The 12,312-nt window shown below is 46.1% G+C and overlaps 1 protein-coding gene across 6 annotated transcripts in view; it reads right to left on the bottom strand.

Annotated features, from left to right (window-relative positions):
• ITGB7 (integrin subunit beta 7) overlaps nucleotides 1–12,312 on the bottom strand; it is a 65,439-nt gene that overhangs the window by 1,496 nt on the left and 51,631 nt on the right. For 5 of the 6 annotated variants that reach the window (XM_061614750.1, XM_061614748.1, XM_061614749.1 and 2 more), the window contains exons 8-14: nucleotides 9,787–9,882; nucleotides 9,614–9,703; nucleotides 6,870–7,013; nucleotides 6,034–6,227; nucleotides 4,958–5,169; nucleotides 3,742–3,958; nucleotides 1,464–1,669 (exon numbers count right to left, since the gene is read on the bottom strand). In XM_061614750.1, coding sequence (XP_061470734.1) covers nucleotides 1,464–1,669; nucleotides 3,742–3,958; nucleotides 4,958–5,169; nucleotides 6,034–6,227; nucleotides 6,870–7,013; nucleotides 9,614–9,703; nucleotides 9,787–9,882 — 1,159 coding nt within the window. The remainder of the gene's footprint in view (nucleotides 1–1,463; nucleotides 1,670–3,741; nucleotides 3,959–4,957; nucleotides 5,170–6,033; nucleotides 6,228–6,869; nucleotides 7,014–9,613; nucleotides 9,704–9,786; nucleotides 9,883–12,312) is intronic. The other variant, XM_061614751.1, reaches the window with a different exon arrangement.

Here is a 12,312-nt window from a genome sequence, read left to right as displayed (position 1 = left end):
AGGGCATAACTTCCAGATGAAGTTGGATTACAGTTCCCCAGCCAGCACGGCCAGTGATCAGGGATGATGAAGAGTTGTAGTCGTAACACCCTCTGGAGGGTATTCCACTGGCTATCACTGTCTTGCAGCTTGTACCAAGATACAAAATCCACCTTTTGTCCTTGTTTGTTTTATAGAGTTGAATTATATTATTCAGAATGCAAGTAGTAGACAAACCTTTCCTGTAGAAAAACTAGCACAGCAGAGCAGAGCCTAGGCTTCCTAAGGTCAGTGAGATTTTTTTTGGGGGGGGGGCAGTTGCGTTGTGAAATGGCTCTGTTGTGGTAAAGCTTTATCTTGTAATTTTTCTGAGTGTGTACACGCCTAAGATGTATGTCACTGCACTGTTGCACTTCATACCAAGGGATGGGAAAATGTTTAAATCTTTTCCACATTTAAAACGAAATGGTAGCTACCACGGGTGAGAGAAGGTTAACATTAAATCTGGCACAGTTGTCCTCCTATACATGTATATTCAGAATCCCATTGAGTTCAATGAGACATACTCTCTAGGAAGGATACTTTGGACTGTACCGTAACCCCATCTCTCAAAGCAAAGTATCTTGCACGCTTGGGTAGTGACTTTCTTCCTTTTACTCTGAAGGTAGTTGCTGCCAGTGGGAGGTGCATCTGTCTTAAAAGTGATAGGTGCTGATGCTGGCTTCTCTTTTCTCCATGGGGATATAGGGTGAGGAAAGAGTACATCTGCAAATGTCTTCTACCTCCACCTTTGCTGCTGCAAGGGAGACTAACCCCTAAATAGGCAAAGAGGTGGAATTGGGTAGTGGCTGTCGTTACTATAGTGCCATCAACCTGCATGGCACTCTACATATGAAATGGGCAGATTGCAATTTATACTTTGGCAGTTGGGAAGACTGGATCTCTTCTTGCTCCTTCTGCAGCGGTCATTGCACCTAACAAATGGTGATTAGAGACACAAGGATGAGAGATGCCAAACAGTGCATTTCATCAGTTGGTGCTCAAATGAGAATTGAGTTGTACAGGGGGATTTTTCTGTGCACAATTCCCATCTACAATCACTTAGCATGAGGAATACTGCTTTTTGCATATAGATCTACCTCCTGTACTGGATCAAGGCAAAGGGTAATGGGACAAATGACATGAAGTCACACAGAGCTTGGGTTACAACTTAGGCCCTGGCAGACTCAAGTGCTGCTGAAACTTCTGCCTGCTCTAGCTTAGCATGCTGCCTTCAGAACGTAAGAACAGCCCTGCTGGATCAGGACAAAGGCCCATCTGGACCAGCATCCTGTTCTCACAGTGGCCAGCTAGATGCCCTATGGGAAACCCACAAGCAGGATCTGAGTGCAGTAACAGCCCTCTCCTGCACTTATGCCCCAGTGACTGGTCTGCAAAGACAAAGGCTGTCCAACCCTTCTTTCCTGTGCTCTCACGCCACTTACCATATTTACCATTCACCATCAAGGTGATCCTGCCTCTCTCATCCCTCTCAATGAGGTAGATGAGGAGGCTGCCGTCTTCTGCCGCCATCTGGCACCATCTCTCATCTGTGGTGGAGCCTGGCACCACATTCACCATCTGGTTGCAGGAGGTGCTACAATTCCCACTTAGCAGTCCTGTTCCAAAGGCTTTGCACTCTGCACAATCCCTGCCGACATACAGAACAGCCACATGGATTTTCACCCTGTGCTTTTTACTCTGCTACCTGCTGCAGAGAGCTTTCTCCTTTTACCCGCCCCCCCCAAAAATATCACACCAAGAAAGAAATGTTTGGCCACATAAGCAGGGATATCTGTGAAGTTACTTGTAGTCCACTGAAAGTATGTGCAGGTGTTCCCATTTGGGAGCTGTGTTTATTAATAAGTTGAAAATGTACAATAAATACAGTTTGTCTGTTTTGGGGCTTTCACGGCAAGGAAATCTTAATAGTGAATTTTGTGTGAATGAGAGAACACAGTGTAGTTATTGCTTCGATAGAGTGAATTAACTGATAGGTCCTCTACTGCTGTTGACCTTATGCTACTTCTATACAACATGGCCTAATGGGCTGCTGTACTGACCAGTAGGCACACGTGTCATGTTTTAGTTACTAAACACAGAGGTTGCACTCCTAAACCTGCTTACCTGGGAATAAGCCCTACTGTACTCAACAAGGCTCTTTCCTACTTAGGTTATGTATAGGAGTGCACTATTTATAAAGTAAAACAAGGGTTCAAGCTCATGCTGGGCTCACAATGAAGCTACCTGATCTACATGTGTGTGCTCGCCTCCAATGTGATGGAAAGCTGGAACATCGTCAAGGTTGTATAGAATCACAAAAATGCCACATAAACACTTTTCAAACTGTATAAATAAAACTTAATCAGCCACACACGGCAACCTAATGCAGCAGCAGACAGGACTATTTCTATTTTAAAACATTATAAAGTCCTGCTTAATATAATAAAAATGTCTAAGCAGCTTGCATAAAACACAACATTCAGATTTTAAAAAATCAAATCTATTTTTCAGAAAAGTTGTACACTTTGCTTACTGGCGTTGCTCCAGTGCATTTTAAGAATAGCTTGGCATGCAAAAATATAAGTACTCCAAGCTTTTCCCAGCACTTTATTATCTCCATACCAAGAAAACGCTTCACTACCCAAATTCCTGTTTCTCAGGCTGCTGTGCAATGTGCAGGAGAAGGGATTGGGAAAAAGTTGCCAACCTTCTGCAGAGATCATTTGTCCATTATAACACAAGTGGGCTCTTCTCCCAAGCAAGCCATTTTTTTCCTGCTTGGGCCACTGCAGTTCTCATACCCCTTGAGTTGCATTCAGCAACAAACTGGTGCCTGCCTTTAATGTTTCCCAGCCAACTGGGAATGGCTGCTGCTACGAGTAGGGCCTTAAAAACTCATTCTCGGTATGTCAGCCCTATTCAACTTGTGACTTAGCCAGCCAAAAGCAGCCCACCAGCCATGTATTGTTGTCTGCCAGGTACTTGAGAGATTCACTATTTTTGCAGTATCAGGCAGAAACCAAAAAGCAGGAGATTGATCAAGCCACTGCTGGGGATGCTGTACTTGGCTCAGTGGATCACAAGTTGCCCAGTGCACACTCTACCTAAATTAATTTTGCTTTCCCTCATTTTTCCCCCCAATGTGTTGTAGATTTTCTGCAGCAGTCATTAAGGCCTCTTCATAACTCCTCTACTGCTGTCAATTAACGTAAGCTTAAGTCAGGGCTGGGGAACTTGTGGCCCTCCAGATATTGTTGGACTCCAGCTCCCATCAGCCCCAGCCAACATGGCCAAGGGGGAGGGATCATGGGAGGTGCAGTCCAGTAACATCTGTAAGATCATAGGTTCCCCACTGGCTTAAGTGAAAGTGCATTGGATTTAATTTAGCACTTAAAATAAATCAAAGTGCATGATGGCGTTTATATATTTTACTATCACCTGGGTGGCTTATTGTTTTCATGAACATTGTTGTATCTTCCTGCTTGAAAGAAATAGCAACTATAGCAAAAGGATACCCCCTCTGAAATAGTGAGGGGAAAATGAGAAGATGACATTGGTGGTTGTCGGGTATGCCCCATGCTCAATCTGGTCATAGTTGCAGGGATACTTGAGAAATGTAACTGAGCTGATCAATAATCTCTCTTCATGCATGTGCACACAGCTGCTGAGCCTCCCCACATCTGCCCAACTTTACCTGTTCTAAGATCAAATCAGTCTTACCTGTGCTCCTCACAGGGTGTAGGGCAATTAGCACACCGGCTGCAGTGACTGTCAAACCAGCCAGTATCACATTGGCATCTGTTGCAGACACAATGACCATGACCACTACATACAATGCCCTCCTGCATGCACCCACTGGTATCCAGGCTGCACTGGCATGCTTTGCCAGTGAAGTTCAGATGGCACTCACAATTGCCACATCTGCATTGCCCATTGCCTATCAGCAAGAAGAGACATTTGTCAGTTTCACAGAGTTCCTTCAGATAACCATTTCTCTTACAAAATATATATGTAAGTCACCCTTCTAGCTTCTGAGATTTCAGCAGGCATTGCCCTCATACATCCAACAGCATCTTCATAATCATGTGGGCTAGAAAGTTGCTCTTTTTAAATGAACAGTCTCAGGAAGCTAAATTCTGTGCTTAATACCCCATTTTGTTTTTCCCCTGTATTGCAGTATAGATACATACCTGGACATATTAGAGCTCCTCCAGATGACCTGTTTATTAATCATTCATCCTGCTTGGCTTGCACAAAAATTACATGGAGATTAGACTGTGTTTGGCCTTTACTGAGCATTGCTTCTGATTTGTTTGCAGGAAGGTTATACAACAGGGGGCATTTATTTATTTAACAAAATGTATGTGCCTCTTGATTGCGAGAAACCACAAAGTGGTTTACATTCATTCTGATTAGCTTAAGTGGTCGTTAATACATTTCCCTGTTCATCATTCATTCATCCCACACTTTTTAATGCATTTCCCCATCACTTTCCTACCTCCAGAAAGTCTGGACTTTTTTAAAAAAAGTGAATTTGTTGCACCAGGGTGACAGAGCGCTTTAATCCACTCTAACTGGAGTGTTTTTAAATATGTATATTTGTGTTCAATGTTTTTAATTGTGGTAAACCGCCCAGAGAGCTTCAGCTATGGGGGGGGGTATACAAATGCAACAAATAAATAAACTGCACAACCCTAAATTTCTGGTATGTGCTTAAATCCCTCCCACAAAATAGTGACAGTCTAGAGACTACATTAGCAACCTGCTTTCCTTATTAAGACTGACGGATATACCCATGATAACACTCTGGCTACTATGAGGCTTTAAGTGTCCCACTTACTTTATCCTGCTAGTACCACTAATGACTACATTCCCCAAAATTTGCAAGGTTAAAGAAACCAATGACCTTGACATTAGAAAAACCCGCAATTTTTACCTGCACAGAGCTGCCCATTGTGCCGTTCACAGCCAGCGTTGTCACACTTGCAAAGGGGTCCGCTTGCCTGGGCGTTGCACTGGCATTTCCCACACACACACCGACCCTTGCCACTGCACACTGGACCTGTGTCATTCACATCTCGGCACGTGGCCTCTGGATCCAACTCTTGCTTGCACTCACAGTGCCGACCAGCGTGGCCTTCCTGACAGCTAGAACAGCAAAGAGGGTGCATGGGGGGGGGTCAAACAGAGCTGCTGAACCAAACTGTAGGTTTGCAGTCTCATCCTCCCCTACTGCCCACTTCCTCAGTAAGCCACATGTCAGGCCCACTGAGCCCTTGCTTTTTTCTCCTTCCAGCCCAGTTCTTCACTCAATGAGCCTAGCTTAAAGGCAAAGAGGGCTCTGCCCCACCATCCTCAGTCTGCCCTCAGCCAGCCCCCACCTGCCTTCTTACTTATAACCAGTCCAGGTTATAAGCCGCCTCATGGGTTTCCGTGTTGCCCCTTGTAGAACTCAGCAGGGAGGAAGATGGGGACAAAATGAGTTAGTTGGTTCCATCTGTCATTGATCCTGGCTTCACATACTGCTTGAGCTCCCTGCCTTCCACCCTCCCATGATCAATGGGCAGCAGCCACCACTGACGCCTAGCTGCCTTCATTCACCCTGCAAGGGCAACCAACGTTATCACGGAGTTTGGAAGGAAAAGCGGACTCATTTGGGCCTTTCTAGATTGGGGGCGGGGGGAAGACAACTAATTTTTTGTGACGGGGAGAGAGAAATGGGATTGGACTGACTTTTCTCAAGTTAAGAATGGTGTAGACAGGAGAGGGAAGATTAGGTAAACATTTTCCCTCATGTATATAATGCTAGAATCCAGGGTCTGCCAAGTAAAATCAACTGGCAGTAGATTCAGTGCAGGGGGCGGGGGAAGGATTTCTTTGCACAATGCGTAATTCAGGCTGCAGTCTTAACCACTGTTACCTAGGAAGTGTGTGTGTCTTTCTGTGTGAATGTGTAATGTATGCATGTCTATATATGTTTTCTAAACAGCTGTTATAAAATAACAATAATACCGGCAGACTCCACAGGTAAGGTTGCCAAGGCCACCAGAACAGTGAGGCGCGTAGGACTGGGTATCCCCACACTGGCACTCGCACACTGTTGTCAGGTCTACATGCAGCTCTTCTCCCACTCCCAGGACTCGGAGCACCAGCTTCTGAGGACCAGACAGGCACGTGGTAGCCTTTATCCGCACCGTGAATTGCACCTGTGGGAAGGGGAGCGCATGAGATGTGAGAGTGGCTTCAGCAATGCCACCCACGTTGCTCCAAGGCAGGGAAGCTGTGGCCCTCCAGATGTTGTTGGACACTCCATCTCCTAGAAGCCCCCAGCCAACATGGCCAATGGTCAGGGATGATGGGAGTTGTAGTCCAGCAACATCTGCAGGGCCACAGCTTTCTCCGCCCTGCTCCAAGCCACACTAAGTGGGCCAGGCCTGCTCCTTTAGAATGACTGGAAGTCACCAGCCTAAGCCAGGGAGTGGGGAGACTTTTGCAGCCTGAGGAGTCACGTTCCTTTCTGGGCAACCCACCGAGGGCCACATGACAGTGGTGTGTGATGCCAGAGGCAAAACTGGGCAAGTGACAACTGTAAATTACAGTAGACTTGTTTCTAAAAAATACACCTGTCCTCCATCCAAATAAGCAAAAGGCATTATCAGAATCCAAAAACAGTCCAGCCAAGTAAAAACACTCAGGGTGCAAAGCAGGGCCAGTGAGGGTAGTGAGTAGAGGGTTGTGGCCTGCAGAGAGGGAGTGAGGGAAGAGTTCCGAGGGCCAGCTAGAGAGGCCTAGAGGGCCACATTTGGTCCCAGAGTCTGAAGTTCCCCACCCATGGCCAAAATGCTCACCTGCTGGTTGACGTGTACACCAAGGCACTCTCCACCCTTTGCGCCTCCATGTGTTTCTGAGTCACCGCAATGCGAGTCGTAAGCAAGGGAGATGCCAGGAGGGAGATCTGACGAGTGCTCCAGGTTCACAGTGGATGAGAGGCTCTGTGGGAAGACTGACCATGAGAATGCGTGCCTGACTTTAAGGGGGCTCCTTGCCCTGTAGCACCCCAGTCAAGTGGGAGGAGCCAGAAGCCCTTTGGCCAGCCCCATGCCAATGTATGCCACAGTTTAAAGCATGTGCTGTGTGCAGGGAAGATCCACAATTCAAACCTTATCTCAGTCATTTGCTCACTGGATGGCTTTAAGCGAGACACTCTTTCTCAGCACTCGGGGAAGAAGAATACTGGACTACTTTACAGGGTTGCTATAAAGGTTACCAGGATAATACACATAATGCACTTTGAACTTATCGTCATCTCCTCTAAGCAGGACCCTTCATGACTTCCTCACCCCATATCAGTGGATGATATCCAGTGTTGGTTGTACTCAAGACCTATTACCATCTACAGACTTAGGTTGGGGAAAGGTTGTAGCTCAGCAGTAAAGCATCTGCTTTGCATCAGTCCCCAGCATCTCCAGGTACAGCTGAGAGGGACTCCTGCCTGTAGCCCTAGAGAGCCACTGCCAGTCAGTGTAAACAATACTGAGCTATATAGACCAGGGACCTGACTCAGTATAAGGCAGCTTCTCATGTTCCTACGTCTGTTAATTTCAACGGGCCGCCTCTGTATAACGTAGCTGGATGCTACCCAGTATCCATCACCACCAGCAGAGGGCAGAACCAGCCAATGTGTGCCATGCAGCACATAAGTGTTTCCTTGTTTTATTCACGCATATCCTGTCCTTAGAGGTGCTCGGAGAGACTTAAAAGTTGGCTTCCCATCCAGGCAGTATGCAGTGCCAGCTTAGTTTCAGCAGCAGAGAAGCTTTATCTAAACTAAGTTCAAGCAGATCGCATGGGGCTCCCTAGTGGTCATTGGGGAGCACTGATCTGGCCCATCCTCACTTCACTTCAGAGACGCTGCAGCATCAACAGGGCCCCACAGATGGCACCAGGTGACTCCAGCAAAGGAGCCAGGCCACATACAGTATGAGAGGAATAATGCCCAGCATTACTAGCCAATCTAACCTGGAAGAAAACTCCTTCCTTGCCCCCAAATACAGTGTGGCATAGTGGTTAGAATGTTTGACTAGGATCTAGGAGATGTGAGCTCAAATCCTCACACTGCCATGAAGCTCACTGGGTGACCTTGAATCAGTCACTGGCCAGGTTTGCATGTCACACGAAGCCAAACCAGGGCTTAGCATGAATGTGCTAACTCCTAAGAAGGAGATTTCAGCGGCTTGGCTCCTCTCCAGGTTTTTTAGGTGAGCCCTGTGCAACAGCTAAATCAAGGTTTTGGCTTAGCGTGCCATCTGAACCTAGGATTGTGGTTAAGGTCTCTCCTCCTTAACCACAATCTGTAGCCAAGATTTATCTTATGGTTATAAGTCATGGTGTAGACCTTAAGCATGGGTTTGGACAACACACTAAGCCAAACTTTAGCTTAGCTGTTGCCTTGCACTGACCTAAAAAGCCCAGGAAGGAGCATAGTAGCTGTGAGCATCTCACTGGGAGCCAGCACATTTATGCGGTCATGGTAAGCCATGTTCTGGTTTACCATCATGTGTGAACCAGGCCACTGTCTCTCTGCTTAGCCTACCTCAAAGGGCCGTTCTGGTGATAAAATGGGGATGGGGAGAACTATGGATACCAACTTTGAGCTCCTTGTAGGAAAAGTGGGACATACATTTAATGATAAATAAATAGATAAAAATATAGATGGGACATGCTTTTCATATTGCCCTTGAGGCTGGTCTGGAAGCTGCAGCTGGGGTAAAATGCAGTGGCGCATCTGCTCACTAGAGCAGGGTATCACCAACATGTCTCCCCACTGTTGAAATAATTGCACTGGCTGCCCATTAGCTACCAGGCCAAGTACAGGGTTCTGGTTTTAGTGTACAAAGCCCTATGCAAGTTGGGACCAGGATACATGAAATACCATCTTACCCCTTATATACCCAATCACTATACTCTGCAGGTGAGGGCCTCCTGCAGATACAATGTTATCAGGAGGTCAGTTCCGCACAACATAGAAAGCAGACCTTTAGCGCTGTGGCACCTACACTTTAGATTCCCTCCCCTTAAATATTAGACAGGCACCATCTTTGTTATCTTTTCAGCACCTACTGAAGACCTTCCTTTTTCAATAAGCCTTTTAAGTAGAGACCTTATCCAACTCTGCGTCTGTGTTGGAATTGCTTTTTAAGATGTTTTAAAGCTTTTTTTAAAAAGACGTTTTTAAAGATGCATTGTTTTAAAGTTTTTAAAGATGTTTTGTTTTAATGTGTTTGCTTTTGTTTTCAAGATGTTTTAGAATGTTTTTAATATTTTGACTTGCCACCCTGGGCTCCTTTAAGAGGAAGGGCGGGATATCAATTTAATAAATAAACAAATAATAAAAACAGCAAACTCTGTTTGCTTTGAGAGACTATCATGGCTATCCCTCTGGAAGTGTTCACACTGAAAACATAAATAAACCACAGAATGTTCATTCTCACTCTGGGCCTGGCTCTGTCCTGTGGAGCTCTGGGAGTCCTGTGGACCCTTCCCACCGTCCCAAAGAGTTCTGCCCCTCTTGTGACCCCCTCCTCATCCTCACACTGTAGGCATCCGCGATGAGCTGCACCACGTTGCTGGAATCCTCCTTCAGTTCTGCAACCACCGACTTGGGAATGAGCCTGCTCAGCTCCTGAGAGGAATGAAAAGGGTGAGAGGCAAACCCGACACACCTCAAGTTTCCTCTACATCTCTCCCTTCCAGTTCTGCACTCACTTCATATATAATAACCCTGGGCCCAGTCACAGCAAATATGGCCTGGATGTTGGATTCAGACAGCACCTCAGCCAAGTGTCCAACTGAAGGGTAGTCCTGCAAAGAGATGAGCCTGAGATATAATGTTGAGGGAAATCTTCACTCCCATTTTCCTCCCTTCCCAGAGGTGGAGGACAGAATCTGGAAGCCCTTGTCTCTCTGGCCTCCAGTCAGAAAGTTCCAATCCAGACAGGCTAACCTGTGGCCCTCCAGATGCTGTCAAACTACAATTCCCATCACCCCTGGCCACTGGCTCCGCTAGCTGGGGCTGATAATTGGGAGTCCAGCCAAATCTGGAAGGCCACAGATTCCCCAAGCCCGGTATAAACTCAGGGGTGGGTGGGGGCTGTTTAAGTAAAGTTAGCCAGATTGAGTTATTTAAGCCAAGATCATTTTTCTGTCCATAGGGATGCTGGAAGCTGCTGCCTTATACTGTGTCCGACAATTGGTCTGTCTAGTTCAGTCTAGACAGGCAGCGTCTCTCCAGCGTTTCAGACAGGGGACACTCCTGGCCCTACCTGGAGATGCCCAGGATTGAACCTGGGACCTTCCACTTGCAAAGAATTTGTTCTGCCAGTGCACTGTGGCCAATTCCCATAGAATTTGGAGGGCAGGGAGGTTCCCAGTGAAAATGTATTTATTTATATTCATTTATGGAATTCCTATGCCATCCATCCTCCCGAAGGAGTCAAGGGCCCAATGTCATATTTATTGCCTTTAATGGCCCAAAGGTCAGTGATAGAGCACATGTGCTTTGCAGGCTGAAGGTCCCAGGTTTAGCCCTGTTGGCATTTCCAGTTGAAAGGACCTTTGATAGTAGGACTAGGAAATGTTCCTGCCGGAGTTCCTGGAGAGCTTCTGCCAGGCATAGTAACAATGCTGGGCTCGGTGGACCAGTGGTCTGGCTCAGCATGAGGCAGTCTCCTATGTTTGTACGAAGAGAGCACTCCCTTTTTAATGCTCACAGTCACTAGCCACAAGCTTTATTCATCACACACAGCACAGAGAGCTCGCAAGAAATTTCTTTGTGCCAATGAATGAATGAATAATAAAGAGCCCAGCTTGGGATTGTTTCACATCACATAAAAGTACATTTACTCCCAAGGTTCAAAGCAGGTGTAGTGTTACATTAACACATCCACTGCAAAAAATGGTCATTTCACATCAAGCTCCCCCTCTAACATTTAGTGGACTTAACTGTGTTGCAACATCACAATGCTCCACATTTTCCTACCCTACCTCATTGGCTGTCGCTACATTGGCATGGCGCTAGACATTACAGAGGGGGACTGCAGCTAGATACATAGCTGCCAATTTTGGTGTCAAGCATGCAGTTATTGCCACATCTAGTTAAGGCCTAAATGCACACTCAAGTGGTAAGCAGGCTCTTGTTCAGTGTTGTTGTCTGCAATTAGAAGTACAGAAGGCCTCCACAGAAAATATGTTAGTCTTTTTCCCCATGGCAAGAGTCAGACATTTTGCTGTAAGGATCACACAACCTGTGCTGGTCCCACGGTCCTTCCTGCCTCCGTGTAAAGAGGCAACACTTCCTGATAGGCTACCCAGGGGTAACCAATCAGGGCTACCCATGGGTAGGGATGGACAAATCCATCAATTTCGGTTCTCTAAGTTCCTCATTTTTCCAATCTTAAATTTCCAATTTCCATATTCTCCTCAACAATTTGAAATTAAAAAAAAATCATGAAAATTCAATAGCATTTTAGTGAAAATCTATCCCAATAAACACATTTTATATGCAGTTTTGACTAATACAGACATTTTTGCAAAGCAATTTCCACTAATATAATGCATTTTTGTATGTTATGTATCCTATTTACGCTCATTTCCTCCCAATATGCTTATTTTGTACATATTGTTTGGTTGGAAAACTGCATCGCAACATTTGGAGAAGTGTGAATTTCGAAGAGTAGCTGGGTTTTGGTTTGCACATCGGTTGTAGAAGTGCACATTAGGTAATTTCTCATTAAAATGCAAACAAAACCATTTTTCTCCCTATCCCTACCCATGGGTAACCAATCAGAAACACCTCACAGGGTCACAGGCTCCTCCCTCTCCCAATTCCTCCCTCCCCATTGGCCTCACACTCCCCTCCCCTCCCTCTCATTCAGTTGCCATTCAGAGCTAGCTATGGTTAGGACATGTCAACATTAACCATAGTTAGTGGCAAACCAGCACTGTAAAAGCGAGTATGCACACTGCAGTTTTGGAAACACCATTCCACACGGAACACTAGCCCCAGATGGGTGGATGCTTGTGTGAGAAGGGAGGAGGAGGAAGTGGGGAGGGGAGCACACAACAAAAAGGGGGAAAGAAATGGGAAGGAGGAGCCCACAAGGCACTTCCATGCCACCTAACCATCGTTAAGCAATCAGGCAGCAATGGGTCTGCAGTGCACTGAGCCGTTATTTCAGTCACTGTGGAGACATTTCAATTCTGCCTAAGTGCACCTGAGACTTAGAACCAGCA

Source organism: Rhineura floridana, chromosome 3 (genome assembly GCF_030035675.1).
Source record: "Rhineura floridana isolate rRhiFlo1 chromosome 3, rRhiFlo1.hap2, whole genome shotgun sequence".
Lineage (NCBI taxonomy): Eukaryota > Metazoa > Chordata > Lepidosauria > Squamata > Rhineuridae > Rhineura > Rhineura floridana.
The sequence above is the reverse complement of the archived record's forward strand: the minus strand, read 5'-3'. Positions and strand labels throughout refer to the sequence as shown.